Source organism: Xenopus laevis, chromosome 7L (genome assembly GCF_017654675.1).
Source record: "Xenopus laevis strain J_2021 chromosome 7L, Xenopus_laevis_v10.1, whole genome shotgun sequence".
Classification (NCBI taxonomy): domain Eukaryota; kingdom Metazoa; phylum Chordata; class Amphibia; order Anura; family Pipidae; genus Xenopus; species Xenopus laevis.
Genome location: NC_054383.1, coordinates 135723233 through 135749233, shown reverse-complemented (window position 1 = coordinate 135749233; position 26001 = coordinate 135723233). Strand labels below are relative to the sequence as shown.

The following is a 26001-nucleotide window of genomic DNA, read 5'->3' as shown; positions in this document are numbered from 1 at the left end:
TGGAACATTTCCATGCATCAGTCAGTATATATATATATATATATATATATATATATATATATATATATAATACACAAAAGCCATGAATATCTTGTAAACTATATCCTTATAAACGGTGAGTTCTGATGTCATTTCTGTCACATGACTCACTGAAATTTGTGTATTATAATAAATAAAGTACCCCCAGTTGCAAAATATGAGGATATTAGAAGTTACCTCGGAGTTCCATGACCTGTATAAAAGCACTCAGCCTTCGGCCTTGTGTTTTTATATGGTCATGAAACTCCTCGGTAACTTATAATATTCTTATATTTTGCAAGAGGGGGTAATTTATTCACTATATATTGATTCCATTCCTACTCTGTAAGGTAATAATGGGAAAACTATACACCACCTCCTACTGGTTGAAATCAGTATAGCAACACAAATGGCCTGTCTCAGAAGTATGGAGGATTCCAGTGTCCTGTAGTGCCAGTTAATTGTGCCAACGACCAATGCTGGGCATGAAACACAAGGGCAATGACTTTGGTGGAAAGAGATGATGTACCTAATAATACACAGTAACGGGGGGGTTCTCTCTGATATTAAATATGGCTGCGGTCTCAGCAGATGGACTCAGCATTAATCTATAGATATCTGGAGACTGCCTTACCCCTCACTGACCCATCAATATCACATGGATCTGCATCACTGGAGCGTTTGCCATTTCCATATTTTTCCCGTTAAGTAACCCCCACCCAGATACATCTAGTGTGACTGAGCTGTATACTGTCAATTGCAAGCTCTTCAACCAATGCAGATTAAAAGTCTAGTGGAACTTACATTTCCTCTATATATAGTACAATCGCTGTAATAATATATGTATTGTGCAAAAAGGTACCTACAGTATACTTATTTTTTATATATATATATATATATATATATATATATATATATATATATATATATATATATATATATATATATATATATATATATATACTTTGCATATGTTAAATATGAATATATGATCCATAACTGAGATCTGGATTCCCACCCCCAACCTTCACAGCTTCCCATTCTTAATTAGAGCTCATTTCATGTGATGATAAAAAGGGGGTGACAACTAAGAAAATGTTCAAAGGGAGACTCCTTGTATGTTCTTTTCATAGGCAGCCAAGTGTTGAAATGTGCCCTTTATTATGATTATTTAGACAGGTATATTTATCCTTTATTATGCAGCACTGGTGCCTCTTCTGTTGTCTATAATTTTCCAGTGGAGTACAGAGAATAATCTCATAAGGGAAATAGTATGACACCTTATACACAATATGCTATACCCTCATACTGTACTGTCTAAGGGAATCAATATGGCACCTCCTCCTCCATAGTATATAATACAAATATACAGAGAAGGAATGTCTGGCACAATAAGCTATACCCTCATACTGTACTGTCTAAGGGAATCAATATGGCACTCCTCCTCCATATGTATAAATACAAATATACAGAGAAGGAATGTTCTGGGCACACAATAAGCTATACCCTCATACTGTACTGTCTAAGGGAATCAATATGGCACCTCCTCCATATGTATAATACAAATATACAGAGAAGGAATGTTCTGGGCACACAATAAGCTATACCCTCATACTGTACTGTCTAAGGGAATCAATATGGCACCTCCTCCCATATGTATAAATACAAATATACAGAGAAGGAATGTTCTGGGCACACAATAAGCTATACCCTCATACTGTACTGTCTAAGGGAATCAATATGGCACCTCCCTCCTCCCATATGTATAAATACAAATATACAGAGAAGGAATGTTCTGGGCACACAATAAGCTATACCCTCATACTGTACTGTCTAAGGAATCAATATGGCACCTCCTCCCATATGTAAAATACAAATATACAGAGAAGGGAATGTTCTGGGCACACAATAAGCTATACCCTCATACTGTACTGTCTAAGGGAATCAATATGGCACCTCCTCCCCATATGGTATAAATACAAATATACAGAGAAGGGAATGTTCTGGGCACACAATAAGCTATACCCTCATACTGTACTGTCTAAGGAATCAATATGGCACCTCCCTCCTCCCATATGTATAAATACCAAATATACAGAGAAGGAATGTTCTGGGCACACAATAAGCTATACCCTCATACTGTACTGTCTAAGGAATCAATATGGCACCTCCTCCTCCCATATGTATAAATACAAATATACAGAGAAGGAATGTTCTGGGCACACAATAAGCTATACCCTCATACTGTACTGTCTAAGGGAATCATATGGCACCTCCTCCTCCCATATGTATAAATACAAATATACAGAGAAGGAATGTTCTGGGCACACAATAAGCTATACCCTCATACTGTACTGTCTAAGGGAATCAATATGGCACCTCCCTCCTCCCATATGTATAAATACAAATATACAGAGAAGGAATGTTCTGGGCACACAATAAGCTATACCCTCATACTGTACCTGAAGGAAATACATTAGTATATTATAGGCCGGGTGTTTATCATCTGTCCGTCTCACTTGTGCTACTGACTAAACCCAAATAAATTGGCCGTTTCTTGCTGCATGATGATACACAGTCACAACCTGTAATAATCCTGAGCTCTAGGGCCGCTCCTTCCTGCTTTATAAATGAATTTAATTAAAGGTACATTCTCCCTGCCCTTAGGGCCTGTTCCTCTGTTACTGGTAGTTATTAGCCGGGATGTACAGTCTCCCTGTTTCTTCTCACACGTGGGGGTAATTGCCCATCTCTGCATCGTGGGGAAATAAGAGATTTGCACAGAGATGTCCCTTAATTTAATTTCGTTTTTCATACCCAGGGGCAGCGATTAATCTCCAGAAGTCGTAGAACTGGGTGGTGGTGCCCTGTAGTATTTTAAAGGGATATGCACTTAAAAACAACTGCCATAAGAACTACACAGCCTTTTGACTTATCTGATACTTGTGGTAACCACTACTTGACTTACACAGCCTCTGTCCCTCCCCCTGTAAACTGCCATCAGAGTGTTCTAGTCCCACCCACTGCTTGAGTTAATGACTCTCTGCATCTCCCCCTGCAAAGTGCCATCTAGGCACTAGTCCCACCCACTGCTTGAATCACAGACTCCCTGTCCCTCTCCCTCTAAGCTTCCATGAGAGTGTTCTAGTCCCACCCATGGCTTGAGTTAACAACTCCCTGCACCTCCCCCTGCAAAGTGCCATCCAATCACTAGTCCCACCTACTGGCAGCTAAGAGGGAGAGGGACAGGGACTCTGTGACTCAAGCAGTCTTGATTCACAGACTCCCTGTCCATGTCCCTCTAAGCTGCCATCAGAGTCTTCTAGTCCCACCCACTGCTTGAATTTCAGACTCCCTGCCCCTCTCCCTTCAAGCTTCCATCAGTGTTCTAGTCCCACCCACTGCTTGAGTCACAGACTCCCTGTTACTCTACCTCTAAGCTGCCATCACACTCCCTGCCCCTCTCCCTTCAAGCTTCCATCAGAGTGTTCTAGCCCTGCCCACTACTTGAGTCACAGGTTCCCTGTCCTTCTCCTTTAAGCTTCCATCAGAGTCTTCTAGTCCCACCCACTGCTTGAGTCACAGACTCCCTGTCCCTTTAAGCTTCCATCAGAGTGTTCTAGTCCCACCCACTGCTTGAGTTAATGACTCTCTGCATCTCCCCCTGCAAAGTGCCATCTAGGCACTAGTCCCACCCACTGCTTGAGTCACAGACTCCCTGTCCCTCTCCCTCTAAGCTTCCATGAGAATGTTCTAGTCCCACCCATGGCTTGAGTTAACAACTCCCTGCACCTCCCCCTGCAAAGTGCCATCCAATCACTAGTCCCACCTACTGGCAGCTAAGAGGGAGAGGGACAGGGACTCTGTGACTCAAGCAGTCTTGATTCAAAGACTCCCTGTCCATGTCCCTCTAAGCTGCCATCAGAGTGTTCTAGTCCCACCCACTGCTTGAGTCACAGACTCCCTGTTACTCTACCTCTAAGCTGCCATCACACTCCCTGCCCCTCTCCCTTCAGGCTTCCATCAGAGTGTTCTAGCCCCGCCCACTACTTGAGTCACAGGTTCCCTGTCCTTCTCCTTTAAGCTTCCATCAGAGTCTTCTAGTCCCACCCACTGCTTGAGTCACAGACTCCCTGTCCCTTTAAGCTTCCATCAGAGTCTTCTAGTCCCACCCACTGCTTCAGTTAATCACTCTCTGCAAAGTGTCACCCAGCCCTGTGCTAGTGCCCTCCTAAAACTGAACATGCTGAGAATCTCCCCATCTTTGTTCAGGGAAAGCAATACAAAGCAGACAGCATTTTTGAGAGGAGGAGAGAATAATAAGTGGAAGGCACAGGTTGTCTCTTTCCCGGTAGGACAAGGCCAATAAATAAGGCGGCAGGTGATAATGAATGAGGCTCGGGCAGAGCAGTTTTGTTGAGTTTGGGGTTTGGCAGAAAATATTGCCGACTGGTTTGTTATGAGAAGCGGATATTGAGCATTAATCCTCCCGCCGGTGCTGAGTCGGCAACAAAGGGCACTAAAAGCAAACGACTCCATCAATTCTAATGGCTTGTATGAAAGCAGATACAATGTCTCACTGGATCAATACCTGAGCTTTTCATATTCACTGCTGGATTCCCGCAAGTGCAATCGAATGACGTTATCGGGTCCCACGGGAGGGATTGGGGGGGGGGAGTGCCGTATCAGCCAATCAGCAGTCGCCGGAGAACTTGCCTAATATGAAGCTAATGCTTTTCTTGGCGAATAATGGCTATTTATTAAGGCTGATAAAGAACATAGAATGGAACAGAAAGGTCTGGTATTTTTCAGCCAGTAGGAAAGCACCGAAATCCTTCTCAATCTGGGTGGCAAACTTCCCAAAAATGCCAGCTTGGCTCATCATTGGCTCATCATTGCCCATTTATTTCTTCTGTTTTAGGCAGAACCAAGTATTGGTATTGGTGCCCAAGGTAAATCTGCTTTTTCTGAAACCCTACCTGAGACAGCATGCACTGATTTGAATAAGAGACTAGAATATGAATAGGAGAGGCCTGAATAGATGAGTAATAAAAAGTAGCAATAACAATACATTAGATGGGGTCAGTGACCCCCATTTTTTGAAATCTGTAAAGAGAATGCATATCTTTCAAAAACTGTAAAAAAGAAAAAATGAAGGCCAATTGAAAAGTTGTTTAGAATTAGACATTCTATAACATTCTAAAAGGTAACCTAAAGGAGAACTAGCCCTTTAAAGGCTAGCATATATGGAGATCTTCCAAGTGAGTCCATTACTAGGCAGTTGTGTGAACAGTATAGAAAGTATATTAGTATATGATTCCAGTACACCAACTGAAAACTGTAGGTACCATCTCTGCTGAAAGGAGAAATGCTTAATTGTATATAATGTACCAGCTTAGAGGTTCAGCAGCCCAATACAAGTAATGCGTAAAGATTCCCCAGCAGGCCCCAATATTGGGTCTTGTAAGGCCTTTTGTGTGTCAGTGGCACTGCACATGCTCAGTGGGCTCTGGGAAGCTAAGCTTAGGGGTTATGGGAAATCATCAGAAATAAAATTCACCCACAAATCCTGCTGCTGGAGCTCATTTATAAACACTGAGCAAATTTGCCCATGGGCAGTAACCTGTGACAACCTATTAAATTCTTGCATTCATTTAATAGAATAAATGCCAATCGCTGATTGGTTGCTATGGGTTACTACCCAGGGGCAGATTTGCCCAGTATTTATAAATATTATTGAGCTTGAATTCTGGGACAGGGGCATTATGGGTAGAAAACCTGGAACCTGGGGCATTGCTCCTTCTTCTAAGTCTGCAAGTGACCCATAAGCCACCCAGGCACTCAGAATCCGATTAAGAAACCATTTATTCTCTATCCAGTATAAGAAACATTTGCATTGCAGGTTTATTTAGTGTCTCTAGAGAAAGACAGGACTACAGAGAAGGGGTTAGAGATATCAGGGGCAGAACAATCCCTAAATCATTCACACGTTTGGACTAAACAGATGAGAATGTGGAGAATTCACTTATCTTCTTCTCTGTGTTTGTAGGACTTAATCATGGAAAGGCACTATTGGCTGTACGACTCCTGTCTCAAGGGGATATAAACCCAAAAATAAACATTTCTCTAATAGCAATGTGACATGTCATTGTGTCTGTCTGTCCCTTTCTACAGTCTTTATATCGTTGCTAAATTCTTTCAAGAAACTGTAGAAAAGGATGATACTTCCTTCAATAGCAGTTACATGATTTCAAGGGGTTATTCACCTTTAAATGAGCTTTTACTACAAAATGTAGAAAGTGATATTCTGAGAAAATTTGCAGTTGGTTTTCATTTTTTATTATTTGTGATTTTTGAGTTATTTAGCTTTTTATTCAGAAGCTCTCCAGTTTGCAATTTCAGCCAACTGGTTGCTATGGTCCAAATTACCCTAGCAACCATGCACTGATTTGAATAAGAGACTGGAATATGAATAGGAGAGGCCTGAATAGAAAGATGAGTAATAAAAAGTATCAATAACAATACATTTGTAGCCTTACAGAGCATTTGTTTTTTTTAGATGGGGTCAGTGACCCCCATTTGAATGCTGGAAAGAGTCAGAAGAAGAAGGCAAAAATTATATAAAAAGTAGGGATGCACCGAATCCAGGATTCGGATTCGGTAGAATCCTTCTGCCCAGCTGAACCGAATCCGAATTTGCATATGTAAATTAGGGATGGGGAGGGAAATCATATGACTTTTTGTCACAAAACAAGGAAGTAAAAAATGTTTTCCCCTTCCCACATATGCAAATTAGGATTTGGATTCGGTTCAGTATTCAGCCGAATCTTTTGCAAAGGATTCGGGGGTTCGGCCAAATCCAAAAGAGTGGATTCAGTGCATCCCTAATAAAAAATAAGAAAAAGTTGCTTAGAATTGGCCATTAGTGATGGCGAATAAATTAAGGTGGCAGGAATTTGCGGCAAATTTCCGATTTTCAAGATTTTTCAGGAAAATTTCAGTTTTTCACAATTTTTCAGGAAAATTACAGATTTACATTAAATATTAAATATTTTTTCATGAAACTTTCCGATTTCACGATTTTTCCACAAATTTTTCACAGTTTCTCGAATTTTGCGGGACATTCACAAGTTTTTCGGTGAAGTGCAACGGGAGAAATTTGCCCATCACTACTGGCCATTCTCTAACATACTAAAATTTAACTTAAAGGTGAACTCCTTTAAGAACCACCTTCTGATTTCTGAGTACATATGGACAGACAGACAGAACAGGTCATCTGAGCACAATTGGCAAATACACAGGGATTCAGCTACAGACAATCAGCATTTCCAAGAAGAGAAAGTAAAGTGAGAAGTTTCCCAGTCGCATGTTGGGCTCAGCTGAACCTTCGGCCGAGGCTGGGGTGGGGACCATATTTAAAGCACAAGATGAAGAAGATGAAATTCCTTGAGATCCTCTTAAATGATTGTCCTGTAGATCCATCTTTGGAAGTTGGCCACTGCCGTATATACTCCGGGGTATTTGGGGTTTGCACAGCTGTGACCCCAGGATACAATTCCATAGACTTTCCCATTGCACACCAGGGGGCCCCCAGAGTCTCCCTACAAAAGAACAGCAGCGTAACCTCAGTATCGATTAAAGAACACCAGGGGTTTATGTTCCACTGAGTTCCTAAAAAATCATTAATTGCTTTAAATCAGTGTTATTACTACAAGGGGTGCAGGGAATGTGGCTGCCTCTAGGGCACAGGGTCCTCGGGGTCCCCACACTGACAAGCTGTACCCTATTATATATATTATACTGATACTATATAAGAAAACGATAAAACCCACCTGACAGGCATCTTTTCCTCCAGCCGTGAAGCCGGCACAGATCATGTTGCTTGTGATGTGTCCAGAGTACGAGGCGGAGCTGTTACACTTTCTCATGGGCACTATGGGCAGTTTCACACTTCTCAGGGTATCCGAGGGCCTCCCTCCAATGGTGCTGGTGAATCCCCAGCCAGAAACTTGGCACAAACGACCTTCATTGGGAATTAACCCCTGCATGGGCAATGGCACTACAGACACAAAGGCGTTGTACAATGCTGGGCGATTTAGCTGCAAGACACGATAGAATCTGTGCAGCCACTGGGACAGAATGCTCTGTTATACAGATAGCTAGAATCTCAGCTGCCATAAAGCAGGACAGGACTGTTGCTTACAATGGGGATCAGATAGGATCTGTGCAGCCACTGGGACAGAATGTTCTGTTATACAGATAGCTAGAATCTCAGCTGCCATAAAGCAGGACAGGACTGCTGCTTCCAATGGGGATCAGATAGGATCTGTGCAGCCACTGGGACAGAATGTTCTGTTATACAGATAGCTAGAATCTCAGCTGCCATAAAGCAGGACAGGACTGCTGCTTCCAATGGGGATCAGATAGGATCTGTGCAGCCACTGGGACAGAATGCTGTTTTATACAGATAGCTAGAATCTCAGCTGCCATAAAGCAGGGCAGGACTGCTGCTTACAATGGGGATCAGATAGGATCTGTGCAGCCACTGGGACAGAATGTTCTGTTATACAGATAGCTAGAATCTCAGCTGCCATAAAGCAGGACAGGACTGCTGCTTACAATGGGGATCAGATAGGATCTGTGCAGCCACTGGGACAGAATGTTCTGTTATACAGATAGCTAGAATCTCAGCTGCCATAAAGCAGGACAGGACTGCTGCTTACAATGGGGATCAGATAGGATCTCAGCTGCCATAAAGCAGGACAGGGCTGCTGCTTACAATGGGGATCAGATAGAATCTCAGCTGCCATAAAGCAGGACAGGACTGCTGCTTACAATGGGGATCAGATAGGATCTGTGCAGCCACTGGGACAGAATGTTCTGTTATACAGATAGCTAGAATCTCAACTGCCATAAAGCAGGACAGGACTGCTGCTACAGGACACTCACCTTTATCATCATTATATCAGCATTCTTGGAAGTGGAACTATAATCTGGATGCTGTACCATCCGAATTGGGCGGAAGATCTGCTCGGTGCCCTCAAAGACAGACAATGAGTATTCCCCGGCAACAATGAACATCTGGTTCTGTCTGTGGGGTGAATTAATCCACATGGAATCAGTTGTACAGCAGTGTTGCCCTAACACAAGTGCAAGACCATTAAGGGGGCTCTACTAAAGGGGGTTCCTAGTGGGCCTTATACAAATGGGCTTCAACCCATTAGAGTCTCATGTTTCTTACCCGGTTTTGCAGTGGGCGGCAGTAAGGACCCAGAATCTGCTGACCAGGGAACCCCCGCAGAAGTGAACACTGGAGCTTCTCTTTAGAGACACAAGGTATCGGGCGGAATATGGGGACACAATGTTGCCTCCGATAATGCGCTCCCTGGGGTCCTGCCCCTCAGCTACAAAACACAGAAAATCAGCACAGTTAGGACTGAAATTGGGTACTCAATGGGGGGATCAGGAAAGCTTGGCCCCCTTGCTTGAGAAACAAATATGTAAAGAAAGAAGTTATTTCCTATGATTCCTGTATGAACTCTCAGAGCTGTCCAACAGTATCTCACAACTCCCTCCATCCTTCTCTTTTGACTCTCTCCTCTCATCTCCACCATCTCCTCCCCTAATTTCCCTCCAAACGTGTCCCCAAACACCCTCCTTCCAAACTTCTCCACAATCCCAGATCATGACTAATCAAAGCTGTGACCCATCTATTCAATAATTCCCCTTGACTGGAATCTTCTTCTTCAAATGAAAATATTCACTTATTGCCACATACTGGATAAAACCCTCTTCCGACCCCTCTCTTGGCTTTTCTCCATGTCTCCATTACTTGAGGTGCTTGTATTTAACCAACTGACCTGCTTTCTCTCTGATCACTGTTTGTTTGAGCCCCTTCACCAGGTATATTGTCCACACAATCTCTAATCCAACTGTCATCTGCAAAAAGTCAAAAACCATTTCCCAATAAAAATACTTCTTTATGTCTCAGCAGATTTTGATGGGGATGATCATCTTCTTCTCCTCCAGTCCCTCTAATGTCTTTGGATTTAGAGCTCTGCCCTTGTCCTGGTTTTGCTGTTACCTTTCAAATAAGTTTTTTAGGGTCTCCTACAATGATCTTCTCCCTTACTTCTCTCTGTAGCCCCCATATTAGTGTCTCTGTATACTTCTTCTATGGCCAAATAATCAGTTCATATGGTTTCCAATAGGGATGCACAGAATCCAGGATTCAGCCCTTTTCAGCAGGATTCGGATTCGGCCGAATCCCCGTGCCCGGCTGAACCGAATCTGATTCATTCCTAATTGCATATGCCAATTAGGGAAGGAAAGGAAAATCGCATGACTTTTTGTGACAAAACAAGGAAGTAAAAAATGTTTTCCCCTTCCCACCCCTAATTTGCATATGCAAATTAGGACTTGGATTCGGTTAAGTATTTGGCAGAATCTTTCGCGAAGGATTCAGGGGTTCAGCCGAATCCAAAATAGTGGATTCGGTGCATCCCTAGTTTCCAATGCCCTCTGTGTGCTGATCCTGAAATGTTCTGTTCTGTCCCCAATCTCAACTGAAATCCCTGATCTTGGGTCTCTTCTCATTCTCAGCCCTAATCTTAGGGTTGCCACCTTTATTAAAAAATTTTACCAGCCAGTGGGGGGCAGCACCAAAAGGGGGCGGTCTGTGATGCTAAAAGGGGGCGGAGCTACGTGGTGTGACACAAAAGGGGCGGGGCAACATCACACAGCGCTGGAAAAAAGGTAAGTTCTTTGCAAATTGGGGGCAGGCCAGGGGCTTTTTTTAAAGGGTATTACAAATTACCGGCAATTGCATTGCCGGTAAATTTGTAATACCGTAATACCGGCCCCGGCCTTGGCAGGTGTTTTACCGGCTAGGCCGGTAAAATACCGGCCAGGTGGCAACTCTACCTACTCTATATTAACCTTGTCTGGGATACAAATAGCTCTCTGCCCCAGGCTGCTGCACAATAATTCATTGCACATTTACTGGCCTGATTTATCCTTATAATGTGATTGAGGGGGAAGCTGAAAAAAAAACGCTCCCTCATGTGAGGACAAAAAGAAGTATAACAAGCTATGATGCCCTTGGATTGTACCTTAAGATGATAAATAAAAGGCATGTGACATTGGGGTGACAATGGGGTGACAATGGGACACAAGAACGGGCAGAAGAAATTCCTGAGCACAGGTAGATCAATCAGAAAGTAATTGCTAATTAGGGCTCCCAGCGCTGCACACAGAACTCAGTCCAATTCATTTATCTTTTTTTATGGTGCCGTCACCCTACGGATTCCTGGAAACACACACGAGGGAAAAGGAGCCAAACCCTGTGATTTTCCAGGAATTCCACAGATTGAAGGCGCAGTACAGGAGAAATGATGTCTCGTTCCCCAAGTCATTTGCACAGGCAGATACAAACCATCAGATTATACACGAATATGTCATACAGTGAACTGGAACAAACACGGGGCATCAGGGATCAGGTGCTGCAGAATTTGGAGTTGTTATTAGGGATGAAGTTGCTTTTCAATATCCTACAACTCCACTAAAAGAACATTTTAAGAGGCCTCCCTCACGGTGTTATTGGCATTGCCATAGGGTTGGCCCTAAAGCTTCAGGACACTCAGTCTGTTCAGTTCCAGAAAGTCATGGGACCCATTGGCTCAGGAATAATTGGGGTTGGGCAGAAGGGAGGCTGAGCGGAAGGAGAGGAATTACCTTTTGCTCTTATGGGATCAGATTCGCTCAGTTTGGGATTAATGTAGAAAACTTCTATATCACAGTTAGAAGAAAGGCAGGATTGTTTATAGGCTTGTCTTTGTAAGAGCCCTTCAACTATAAGTCATTTAGTAATAGGAGACTGTTACTGTTTATTTATCTTCTTATATGCTCTTAAAAGCTTAGACCAAACACATTACTGTGTGCTGTGGCTCACCAACCAATTGATGGGGTGCCACAAGGTTCTGTATTGGGTCCTTTATATTTCATCTGTTTGTTAAAGGAACAGTAAAACCAAAAACAGAAAGTGCACTGGTGTGTTTGTTTCAGAAAAACTACTATAGTTTATATAAACAAGCTGCTGTGTAGCCATGGGGCAGCCATTCAAGCACAGGATACACAGTAGATAACAGATAAGTACTACTATAGTTTATATAAACAAGCTGCTGTGTAGCCATGGGGGCAGCCATTCAAGCACAGGATACACAGTAGATAACAGATAACATGGCTACACAGCAACTTGTTTATATAAATGGCTGATAAGAGTCGGTGTCAATGAATGTAAGGTCATGCACTTGGGAAATTAAAATATGTAGCCATTTAATCGGATTAAGATGGTGGAATCCTTGATGGAGAAGTATCTGGCGGCACTTGAGGATAATGAACATAGATGTAGCGAGAAATGCCAGGTAGCAGCCAGAAGGGTAAACAAAATATTGTCCTGTATTAAAGGGGTATAAATTCACTGGAGGAGTAGCCATTCTTCCCCTTTATAAAGTACTGGTAAGGGGCTATAATGAAATAGAGAAGAGCGACTAAGATGATAAAGGGAATGGGAGGGATCAGTTATGGGGAAAGGCAAGTTGGTATTGGTTACACTGGAGAAGAGACCGTTAAGGGGGATATAATCACTATATATAAATATATAAGGGGGATATGATCACTATATATAAATATATAAGGGGATATGATCACTATATATAAATATATAAGGGGGATATGATCACTATATATAAATATATAAGGGGGATATGATCACTATATATAAATATATAAGGGGATATGATCACTATATATAAATATATAAGGGGATATGATCACTATATATAAATAAATAAGGGGGATATGATCACTATATATAAATATATAAGGGGATATGATCACTATATATAAATATATAAGGGGATATGATCACTATATATAAATATATAAGGGGGATATAATCACTATATATTTATATAAAGTGATCATATCCCCCTTATATATTTATATATAGTGATCATATCCCCTTATATTTAAATATATAAGGGGGATATGATCACTATATATAAATATATAAGGGGGATATGATCACTATATATTAATATATAAGGGGATATGATCCCTATATATAAATATATAAGGGGGATATTATCACTATATATAAATATATAAAGGGGACATGATCACTATATATAAATATATAAGGGGGATATGCTGACTTTATATAAATATATAAGGGGGATATGATCACTATATATAAATATATAAGGGGGATATGATCACTTTATATAAATATATAAGGGGATATGATCACTATATATAAATATATAAGGGGGTATGATCACTATATATAAATATATAAGGGGATATGATCACTATATATAAATATATAAGGGGATATGATCACTATATATAAATATATAAGGGGGATATGATCACTATATATAAATATATAAGGGGGATATGATCACTTTATATAAATATATAAGGGGTATATGATCACTATATATAAATATATAAGGGGATATGATCACTATATATAAATATATAAGGGGGTATGATCACTATATATAAATATATAAGGGGATATGATCACTATATATAAATATATAAGGGGATATGATCACTATATATAAATATATAAGGGGGATATGATCACTATATATAAATATATAAGGGGGATATGATCACTTTATATAAATATATAAGGGGTATATGATCACTATATATAAATATATAAGGGGATATGATCACTATATATAAATATATAAGGGGGACATGATCACTATATATAAATAAATAAGGGGGATATGATCACTATATATAAATATATAAGGGGATATGATCACTATATATAAATATATAAGGGGGATATGATCACTATATATAAATATATAAGGGGGATATGATCACTATATATAAATACAGTATATAAGGGGGATATGATCACTTTATATAAATATATAAGGGGGCTATGATCACTATATATAAATAAATAAGGGGGATATGATCACTATATATAATATATAAGGGGATATGATCACTATATATAAATATATAAGGGGGATATGATCACTTTATATAAACATATAAGGGGGATATGATCACTATATATAAATATATAAGGGGATATGATCACTATATATAAATATATAAGGGGATATGATCACTATATATATAAATATATAAGGGGGATATGATCACTATATATAAATAAATAAGGGGGATATGATCACTATATATAAATATATAAAGGGGACATGATCACTATATATAAATATATAAGGGGGATATGATGACTTTATATAAATATATAAGGGGGATATGATCACTATATATAAATATATAAGGGGGATATGATCACTATATATAAATATATAAGGGGGATATGATCACTATATATAAATATATAAAGGGGACATGATCACTATATATAAATATATAAGGGGATATGATCACTATATATAAATATATAAGGGGGACATGATCACTATATATAAATATATAAGGGGGATATGATCACTATATATAAATATATAAAGGGGACATGATCACTATATATAAATATATAAGGGGGATATGATGACTTTATATAAATATATAAGGGGGATATGATCACTATATATAAATATATAAGGGGGATATGATGACTTTATATAAATATATAAGGGGTATATGATCACTATATATAAATATATAAAGGGTATATGATCACTATACATAAATAAATAAGGGGGATATGATCACTATATATAAATATATAAGGGGATATGATCACTATATATAAATATATAAGGGGGATATGATCACTATATATAAATATATAAGGGGATATGATCACTATATTTAAATATATAAGGGGGATATGATCACTATATATAAATAAATAAGGGGATATGATCACTATATATAAATATATAAGGGGATATGATCACTATATATAAATATATAAGGAGATATGATCACTATATATAAATATATAAGGGGATATTATCACTATATATAAATATATAAGGGGATATGATTACTATATATATATATATATAAGGGGGATATGATCACTATATATAAATATATAAGGGGATATGATCAATATATATAAATATATAAGGGGGATATGATCACTATATATAAATATATAAGGGACCACACAATAAGCAATATGGTGCTATATTGATGGAGGAGGGAGGAAATCTCTAGCAGATCACTTGCAATAGAGGGTGTTTTGCAAAAAATATTTTTGTTTCCCCCATTCCGAGTGTGGGCACCTCCAGTTGGGGAAACGATTTTTAGGTGAAAGGTGTTCTTTAAGTTCCAGTGGAATACCCTATTAAAGTAATAATTCATTTGGAATATGAGTATCATGTTATCAGAGCAGCACTTTCTCCTGGACCCTGAGCATTTGCCTTTCTTTCTATTGTGAAATTGAAACTGCATTTCAGTTGCTGGGGGGGGGTCAGTGACTCCACGTGAATTTCATATCGTATTGAGAGGCTCCCGGGCTGGTTTGTTTACATGTACAATAGTAATGGGCACAATGCCATGAATTCCATGGGTCTGACATTCTATAGGGAATGAGCCATAGATTTATTCTTATATAGAGAGGGTGACCTGTGGTAATTAAGGAGTTAATCGCTTTTAATTACAAGCCAAGGCCTGAAATTGGGGCAAAAAGCTGCGTTTCCTGGTCTCCAGGATATAACCAACATCCTATTGATTAATGATGACAGTGTCAGGGCTTGTGATTGGCTTATTCCCTGGAAATCAATGTTCCTCTCTATATTACACTGTGCAGAAGGCTGGATATTGCACATTATGCACTCTGCTAATTAATAACTCGTCTGCTCATTTAGTGATTAGGGGAGAAGTGATCAGACTGATGGAACAAGATGTCACAGTCCTTGAAATAATCAGTAAGGTGTATTTTCCCCATTTGCTACAGAGAAAGGAGCTGTGAATTAGATTTTCTCTCTAATTATGTAAAAACTGGGCTTTTTTTTGGGTGAACTTCGCCTTTAAAACAGTTGTGATCCTCTATCTGTATCTGATTTGCATCGTTTCTTACTTACCTGAGGGATATCGAGTCTGTGGCCCTGTGCTGTCAGGGCATGATGGGAGTTGTAGTTGGATGGAATTCCCAACAGATGGATATTCCGACCTTTGGGAATCACAACGGCAATAAAATCCCATTTCCCCCATTGATATGAATGAAACTCACCGATTATCGCCGTGAGATGTAGAGTGAGAAGGAGCAGCGGTGTAGGAAGAGTCATGGTAGTGCTCGCGGGACAGCACCTAGTGAGCTAGCACTCGGCTGGGAGACTTACCTGCCCCGGGTCTGTCTCTTTCAGTTGCCATAGTGATGACATGGCCCAATAGAATAGTCTATTTATTCGCTCAGGTACAGAGACACCTCTCAGCTTTCTTACTGGATCTGATACCCTGAGACACTGTGAGCTACAGGGTCATCCCTCCTGCCCTTGGCCCAGAACATGTTCACTTGATATGCCAACCGGCCCACTGCACCCACCTTCGGCAAAGCAAGAGGTTCTGCTTTATCCTGTGTCTGCTTTCAAGTAAATTTATATTAACCCTTCTATCCCTTAGACAGTACAGTATGAGGGTATAGCTTATTGTGTGCCCAGAACATTCCTTCTCTGTATATTTGTATTTATACATATGGGAGGAGGAGGTGCCATATTGATTCCATTAGACAGTACAGTATGAGGGTTTAGCTTATTGTGTGCCCAGAACATTCCTTCTCTGTATATTTGTATTTATACATATGGGAGGAGGTGCCATATTGATTCCCTTAGACAGTACAGTATGAGGGTATAGCTTATTGTGTGCCCAGAACATTCCTTCTCTGTATATTTGTATTTATACATATGGGAGGAGGAGGTGCCATATTGATTCCCTTAGACAGTACAGTATGAGGGTATAGCTTATTGTGTGCCCAGAACATTCCTTCTCTGTATATTTGTATTTATACATATGGGAGGAGGAGGTGCCATATTGATTCCCTTAGACAGTACAGTATGAGGGTATAGCTTATTGTGTGCCCAGAACATTCCTTCTCTGTATATTTGTATTTATACATATGGGAGGAGGAGGTGCATATTGATTCCCTTAGACAGTACAGTATGAGGGTATAGCTTATTGTGTGCCCAGAACATTCCTTCTCTGTATATTTGTATTTATACATATGGGAGGAGGAGGTGCCATATTGATTCCCTTAGACAGTACAGTATGAGGGTATAGCTTATTGTGTGCCCAGAACATTCCTTCTCTGTATATTTGTATTTATACATATGGGAGGAGGAGGTGCCATATTGATTCCCTTAGACAGTACAGTATGAGGGTATAGCTTATTGTGTGCCCAGAACATTCCTTCTCTGTATATTTGTATTTATACATATGGGAGGGATGTGTGTTTTACTAATGATTTAATTGTATCAACATCACATTGAACGTGTATTCCTGCATTTTACAAAAAAACTCTTTGACAGAAGAGATTGGCACCTCTCAGTCGGGTAATTTATTATAATACACAAAAGTCATAAATATCCTGTAAATTATATCCTTATAAACGGTGAGTTCTGATGTCATTTCTGTCACAAATATATATATATATAAGGGATGAGTGTGTATGATCTACTGTTCCCTCCCACACCCCATATACATACAAGTAGCTTCATTGGCTTAGATTGTATACTCGTTGGGTCAGGGACTGATGGTATTGTGATTGGGACATTAGATTGTAAATTCAATGGAACAGAGACGGAAGGGAATGTGATAGGGACCTTAGATTGTAATCTCACTGGGGCAGGGAGAGACTGATGGGAATGTGAAAGTGACCTTAAATTGTAAACTCACTGGGACAGGGACTGATGAGAATGTGATAGAGACCTTAGATTGTGAGCTCACTGGGGCAGGGAGGGACTGATGAGAATGTGATAGAGACCTTAGATTGTGAGCTCACTGGGGCAGGGAGGGACTGATGGCAATGGTGTATAATCAGTGGATGATCAGGAGGAGCCGGTGGCATTTGCAGGTGTAAATAAATCTGTTTTTGTCTCCCGACTGCACATCCCCCTCCCCCTATATTTCCTCAGTGTTAGTGAATGAGCCTCCCCCAGGGCCACTATTTCATTCTATTCTATTAACCATTTCCTTTCATTACTGTATCTGAGGAGATATGTTAGGGGGTGGGGGGACATTTATTAGGATCAATATATTAACTGACCCCCTATAGTCACACCCTGGTTGCTAATCACTAATGTGAAGCTGAGGCTCATGCAGGAGAGATACAGTATATTATATATTATATATTATATTATATGTGTGTCACATGGTGTATATATAATAACAATGATATACCGTCTCTATTGGAACCACTGGGGCTCAGGGGACGGGGGGGGGCACATGTGTAATTATATAAGTGCTTCAGCCCCCCCAGGCTTTGTAAATCAACGCCAGGCTCTGGGCTATTCCTGGTGCCCATAAATAAATGTCCTCCTGCGAATGTGGGGGTCGGAGAGTAAATGTGCCAGTGTCATTCTCAGGGTGATCACATTAATCTGCTGCTGTTTCTTTCTCTCTCCTGAATACCTTTATACACATACAGTTTCCACCTTGTGCTCTTACCTTGCTATTAGCAGGGGCTGCTGGGAAATGTAGTCACTGCCATTGGACATCTGTTCCTAAAGGAGACTCCCCAATATCCAAATAATGAGTCTGTGAGCTGCTTCTCTAATTCTCTACTGATGCATTAATGGGAACGACTACACTGTTTCCATGTAAGCAGCAGTCCTGCCCTGCTTTATGGCAGCTGAGATTCTAGCTGTCTGTATAACAGAACATACTGTCCCAGTGGCTGCACAGATCCTATCTGATCCCCATTGTAAGCAGCAGTCCTGTCCTGCTTTATGGCAGCTGAGATTCTAGCTATCTGTATAACAGAACATACTGTCCCAGTGGCTGCACAGATCCTATCTGATCCCCATTGTAAGCAGCAGTCCTATCCTGCTTTATGGCAGCTGAGATTCTAGCTATCTGTATAACAGAACATTCTGTCCCAGTGACTGCACAGATCCTATCTGATCCCCATTGTAAGCAGCAGTCCTGTCCTGCTTTATGGCAGCTGAGATTCTAGCTATCTGTATAACAGAACATTCTGTCCCAGTAGCTGCACAGATCCTATCTGATCCCCATTGTAAGCAGCAGTCCTGTCCTGCTTTATGGCAGCTGAGATTCTAGCTATTTGTATAACAGAACATTCTGTCCCAGTGGCTGCACAGATCCTATCCAACATGCACCGATTCTTTGATATCATTAGAGAATAGGTGTCAACTCTTGCGTTTCCATGAAAACACATGGGATTATCTGGGAAGAGCAGAGATGAATGTGCTGCTTTACACACTCATACAGTTCTTACTACATTGTACAAACAAATGATTACCTGGTACATATGGGCCCATGGCAGAAGGAAAATGTCAAATAAAATTCTCTAGGATGTCTATGTGACTAGGTGGAAACAGTATTATGGCTCCCCCTAGTGCCCAGTGTTCAGTACTGAGTGTTCTATTGGTCTGGCTTCTGTGAATGATACTTGATGCCAATAATCCCTTATAGTACAGTGTAATCATATATGTACCCACAAATTCATATGTTATTATCATCACTCCTGTAGTTAATCACATAGCCTATCTGCCCTTACAGTAAAGAACCCCTTCCTATGCTGATGGTGAGATCTCCTTTCCCCCCCACCAATGAATCACTCATTCCCCCTCTCTTGGTAGGGAATCCCATAACCTGACTGTCCTTACAGTAAAGTACCCCTTCCTATGCTGATGGTGAGATCTCCTTTCCTCCCCACCAATGAATCACTCATTCCCCCTCTCTTGGTAGGGAATCCCATAACCTGAATGTCCTTACAGTAAAGAACCCTTTCCTATGCTGATGGTGAGATCTCCTTTCCTCGCCACCAATGAATCACTCATTCCCCTCTCTTGGTAGGGAATCCCATAACCTGACTGCCCTTACAGTAAATAACACCTTCCTATGCTGATGGTGAGATCTCCTTTCCTCCCCACCAATGAATCACTCATTCCCCTCTCTTGGTAGGGAATCCCATAACCTGACTGCCCTTACAGTAAAGAACCCCTTCCTAAGCTGATGGTGAGATCTTTCTTCCCCACCAATGAATCACTCATTCCCCTCTCTTGGTAGGGAATCCCATAACCTGACTGCCCTTACAGTAAATAACACCTTCCTATGCTGATGGTGAGATCTCCTTTCCTCCCCACCAATGAATCACTCATTCCCCCTCTCTTGGTAGGGAATCCCATAACCTGACTGTCCTTACAGTAAAGAACCCCTTCCTATGCTGATGGTGAGATCTCCTTTCCTCCCCACCAATGAATCACTCATTCCCCCTCTCTTGGTAGGGAATCCCATAACTCTGCTCCCTCTGTCTAGGGCAAAAGAATTCTTAATTCTCAGTCCTGACTGATATGGTTGGTCCCCCCCCATGTTCCAGGGGACATGCAAAGAATTAATTTAGACCCTCAATGCCAATAACTTCAATATTCACCTTGTATAGTTACATAGTTACATAGTTACAAGTTTGCTGTTTGACTCCCACCATCCACTAGATGACAAACATCCCAGAGCAGACAAGACCCCCAGCAGAGGCTCAGTTGAAAGAGAGGGAACATCTCAGAAGGGGCCCAGAAGACATGTGGGTACCCAGATTGGGCTTTTGTGAAAACCAGTAGAAAAAGAAGCAATAACACCAAGACTACCGGTGAAGGTGGAAAACAGGACGTGTCGGAATAACTTAGAAGGATTTTTAGTAAACACCACATATTGGATTTATAGCGAAGCAAGATCCTACGTACAAGTTATTCTGAATTGAGAAAGTCAGTTTGACGACTGGTGAAACGTTTTCAAGACAAACACAACAAGTCCAGTTGATTTGACTTATTTCTATAGATTTACCATGACCTGGATGAATGAGAACTTTCATAAACATAGTTACATTGTTATATAGTTACAAATTAGTTACATAGTTACAAAGTTGTATAGTTACAAAGTTAGTTACATAGTTAGTTACATAGTTACAAAATTATTTACATAGTTACAAAGTTAGTTACATAAGTAAGTTGGGTTGAAAAAAGACCGAAGTCCAATTTCAAATTGTGTCAACTTATTAATTGCAAGAGCCAGAATGTTCTGCACTTTTCAATCAGTCCCTGCCCCAGTGAGCTTAAAATCTAAGGTCCCTATCACATTCCCCTCAGTCCCTGCCCCAGTGAGTTTACAATCTAAGGTCCCTATCACATTCCCCTCAGTCCCTGCCCCAGTGAGTTTACAATCTAAGGTCCCTATCACATTCCCATCAGTCCCTGCCCCAGTGAGCTTAAAATCTAAGGTCCCTATCACATTCCCATCAGTCCCTGTCCCAGTGAACTTACAATATAAGGTCCCTTTAACATACCTATCAGCCCCTGTCCCAATCTTAGATTATAAACTCACTGGGGCAGGGACTGATGGGAATGTGATTGGGACCTTAGTCTGTAAGCTCACTGGGGCAGGGAGGGACTGATGGGAATGTGATAGTGACCTTAGATTGTAAGCCTACTGGCCAAGGGCCTGATGGGAATGTGATAGGGACAGAGCCCCAGGCAACCCAGCCAGCACCATCGCCCCCGCTGCAGCCCTCACATACCTGAGCGTGTGCAGGAGCGCATCTACGTGAGCGAACTTGTACGTGAGCGCGCGCATGTGCACTGCCGGTTAGGATCGCCCCCTCACCTCTGGTATACGCATGCAGGCGCACAAACATCTGAAATTTGCCAGACTTTGCAGACCTGTCAGGGGGTAGGCAGTAGTGCAAGGTGCGTGCCTGGCACCACCTAGGTTTTGCACCCTAGGCACGTGCCTACTCTGACTACCCCTAGTTCTGGCCCTGGATAGGAACTTAGATTGTAAGTAAGGAGGGACTGATGGGAATGTGGTAGGGACCTTAGATTGTGAGCTCATTGGGACAGGGACTGATGGGAATGTGATAGGGACCTTAGATTGTAAGATCACTGGGGTAAGGACTTATGGGAATGTGATAGGGACCTTAGATTGTAAGCTGACTGGGGCAGGGACTGATGGAAATGAGATAGGGACCTTATATTGTAAACTCACTGGGACAGGGACCATGGGAATCTGATAGGGACATTAGATTGTAAGATCACTGGGACAGGGACTGATGGGAATGTGATAGGGACCTTAGATTGTAAGATCACTGGGGCTAGGACTGATGGGAATGTGATAGGGACCTTAGATTGTAAGATCACTGGGGCAGGGACTAATGGTAATGTGATAGGGACCTTAGATTGTAAGCTGACTGGGGCAGGGACTGATGGAAATGAGATAGGGACCTTATATTGTAAACTCACTGGGACAGGGACCATGGGAATCTGATAGGGACATTAGATTGTAAGATCACTGGGACAGGGACTGATTGGAATGTGATAGGGACCTTAGATTGTAAACTCACTGGGACAGGGACTCATGGTAATGTGATAGGGACCTTAGATTGTAAGCTCACTGGGATAGGGATTGATGCGGATGTGATAGTGACCTTATATTGTAAGCTCACTGGGCAGGGACTGATGGGAATGTGATAGGGACCTTAGATTGTAAGCTCACTGGGACAGGGATTGATGGGGATGTGATAGGCACCTTTTATTGTAAGCTCACTGGGACAGGGACCATGGAAATCTGAGAGGGACATTAGATTGTAAGCTCACTGGGACAGGGATTGATGGGAATGTGATAGGGACCTTAGATTGTAAGATCAAAGACCAAGTCAAAGAAGTTCAATTTCAAATTGTGGCAACGTATTAATTGCAAGTGCCAGAATGTGCTGCACTGATTGGTTTGCTTGTGTCAAGTGGGACAAATCGCACAATAGCTGTACAAAACAATATAGAAATATTGAGGAACATCACCTATAGAATTTCTCTGGTTTTCAGAATTTTGTTCCCTCCCAATGCACCTCCAAAAGACTGTTATTGGCATCTGCAATTGTGAGGATTGTTAGTGTTTCTTTTGATCTTCCAGTCAGTCCTTCAAATAAAAAGCCTAAGCTTGTTGCTAAGGTCAGTAATCCTAGCAACCAAATATCCATTCAGTGCTGGAGAAAGGAAAAACAAAGAAACCACAAACATCATGGAATTTACACACAAAAAAAAAATGTGTCTCCTACATCATATTAATTGTTGTGTTAAGCTAAAGTAGCCCTATTTTCAGTTTAAAGGGGTTGTTCACCTTTAAATTAACTGTTAGTATGATGGAGAGAGGGATATTATCAGACAATTTGTAATTGGTTTTAATTTTTTTATTATTTGTGGTTTTGGAATTATTTAGGTTATTATTCAGCAGCTCTCCAGTTTGTAATTTCAGCCAACTGGTTGCAGATTGTAAGATCACTGGGGCAGGGAGGGACTGATGGGAATGTGATAGGGGACTTAGATTGTAAGTTCACTGGGACAGGGACTGTAACAAAATAAGGTCCCTATCACATTCCCATCAGTCCCTCCCTGCCCCAGTGAGTTTACAATCTAAGATACCTATCATATTCCCATCAGTCCCTGTCCCAGTGCGCTTACAATCTAAGGTCCCTATCACATTCCCATCAGTCCCTCCCTGCCCCAGTGAGCTCACAATCTAAGGTTCCTATCACATTCCCATCAGTCCCTCCCTGCCCCAGTGAGCTCACAATCTAAGGTCCCTATCACATTCCCATCAGTCCCTCCCTGCCCCAGTGAGCTCACAATCTAAGATCCCTATCATATTCCCATCAGTCCCTGTCCCAGTGAGCTTACAACTTGGAGTGACTAAAGAAAACAAATCGCTCCGAGTGCCATGGGCAGGGAAGGCAGTTGGGGGAGATTAGTCGCCCCCGAAGAAGAGGAGATTTGTCGCCGGGCGACTAATCTCCCCAAATCTGCCTGTGTGCCCTGACCCTTACAGAGCATTTGTTTTTTTAGATGGGGTCACTGACCCCCATTTGAAAGCTGGAAAGAGTCAGAAGAAAAAAAACTTTAAAAAAGAAAAAATGAAGAGCAATTGAAAAGTTGCTGAGCCATTCTATAACATACTACAAGTTAACTTAAAGGTGAACCGCTTCTTTAAGGGCCTGCCCTTCCCATGTGCCTCTTCAACAACACATAGTAACCCTTTACTGTCCAGCTGGGGTTGATTCATTCATACAGTAAAGGGGGTGCAGTTAAGCGGATGTACAAAGCCTGGTTATTATTAGGGGGTTTTATGGGTGTAGGTGCAGGGCTGGGTGTCACTGAGCAGAATTAGGGTATTAAGTCCAGACAATAGTGAATATAAAAGCTGCTGAGTGGGTGTTTCCCCTTAATTACAGACGTTCTATCCCCTCCAGGCAAAGCTGTGAGATCCTGAGTCACATAAAGAAGGTCGGGAACAAAAAGGCCACATTTACCTTTCTAGTGGCCAGTTATACTGAGGGTTTGGCTTGTGCAATTAGCTAATGATAAATAACCTGGGTGGGGTATAATTTGTGGATTTGATATAAATCACTTCATAGGTTACTGCATTGATAGCTTTGTCACTTGCACTACCGCTTCTCACATGTTAATGGAGACTCTAGAAGAGAAAAGCACAATAATTCTTTAAGTTCCCACTGCCCCTGCTGGAAGGCAGTTCCATGTCTCTATCCCCCTTTCTGTAAATCAGCACTTACTCGTGTTCTCTATAACTCTGCCCCTATTCACTTCTGCTCGGCGCCCCCTTGTGGTTGTGTTTATGTTCTTGATCAAATTCGAATCAAAGTTGACTTTTCAAAGTCCACCAATTGACTCCAAATAGGTTCTAGGAGGTTCCCCATAGGCTGAAACAGCAATTCGGCAGGTTTTAGATGGCGAATGGTCGACGTTGAATTTTTAAAGAGACAGTACATGATAAATTTTGAAATTCAAATTTTCAAATTTTTTTCAAATTCAAATCAAATTTAGACTATTCTCTAGTCGAAGAACACAAAAATTAGCTCCACATTCAAATTTTTTAATTAGAATTTTCAATTCGACCTTTGATATATCTGCCCCTAAATGTCCAGGGACATTGGGTCATACATAGGCAATAAAGGCTGATAGTTTGGACCAATCACAGGGGCACTGCTTCTTTATTTGTTCTATCTGGGGAAGTGGTGCTGCCCGTTGTTCACCTTTAAATTAACTGTTAGTATGATGTAGAGAGGGATATTCTGAGACAATTTGCAATTGGTTTACATTTTTAATTTTTTGTGGTTTTTGACTTATTTAGCTTTTTATTCAGCAGCTCTCCAGTTTGTAATTTCAGCCATCTGGTTGCTAGGGTCCAAATTACCCTAGCAACCATGCATTCATTTCAATAAGAGACTGGAATATGAATAGGAGAGGGACTGAATTGAAAGGAGAATCATAAATAGTAGCAATAACAATACATTTGTAGCCTTACAGAGAAAAGCTTTTGAAAGCTTTAAAGAGTCAGGAGAAAAAGGGAAATAGTTAAAAAAAAACTATAAAAAAATAAAAAATGAAGACCAATTGAAAATTTGCTTAGAATTGTTCATTCTATAACATACTAAGAGTTAACCTTAAGGTGAACCACCCACTTCCCCCATCCAATGAATCACTGGAAAATCTCCCCCTGCCCTGCTGCCCACAATAATAGTTATAGCAGCTCTGGTGGGCCCCAAGTGGGTGGGCCTGGGTGCAATCACCACGGCTGCACCCCCGGTCGGGATGCCACCCGCCAGTATTGAAAATTTAATGGCAATGTAGCTGCTGGTAAATTTGAAAAAAGCCCTTGGCCCGCCCCCAATACATTTGAAATGTACCTTTTTGCTTCCTTCTGGCCATCATGTGCGGTGGCCCTTTTACACCATGCTCTGCCCCTTTTACATCATGTCCTGCCCCT

General features: G+C 41.1%; 1 protein-coding gene across 1 annotated transcript; it reads right to left on the bottom strand.

Moving 5' to 3' along the window:
* Positions 1 to 7055: 7055 nt before the first annotated feature.
* Positions 7056 to 16320, bottom strand: LOC108696865 (trypsin-3). The gene is made up of 5 exons (XM_041569843.1): positions 16232 to 16320; positions 9260 to 9422; positions 8968 to 9109; positions 7851 to 8117; positions 7056 to 7619 (listed from the first exon to the last, which is right to left on the bottom strand). The coding sequence occupies exons 1-5, from the start codon at positions 16284 to 16286 to the stop codon at positions 7476 to 7478; spliced, it is 771 nt and encodes a 256-aa protein (XP_041425777.1). The 5' UTR covers positions 16287 to 16320; the 3' UTR covers positions 7056 to 7475.
* Positions 16321 to 26001: the final 9681 nt, after the last annotated feature.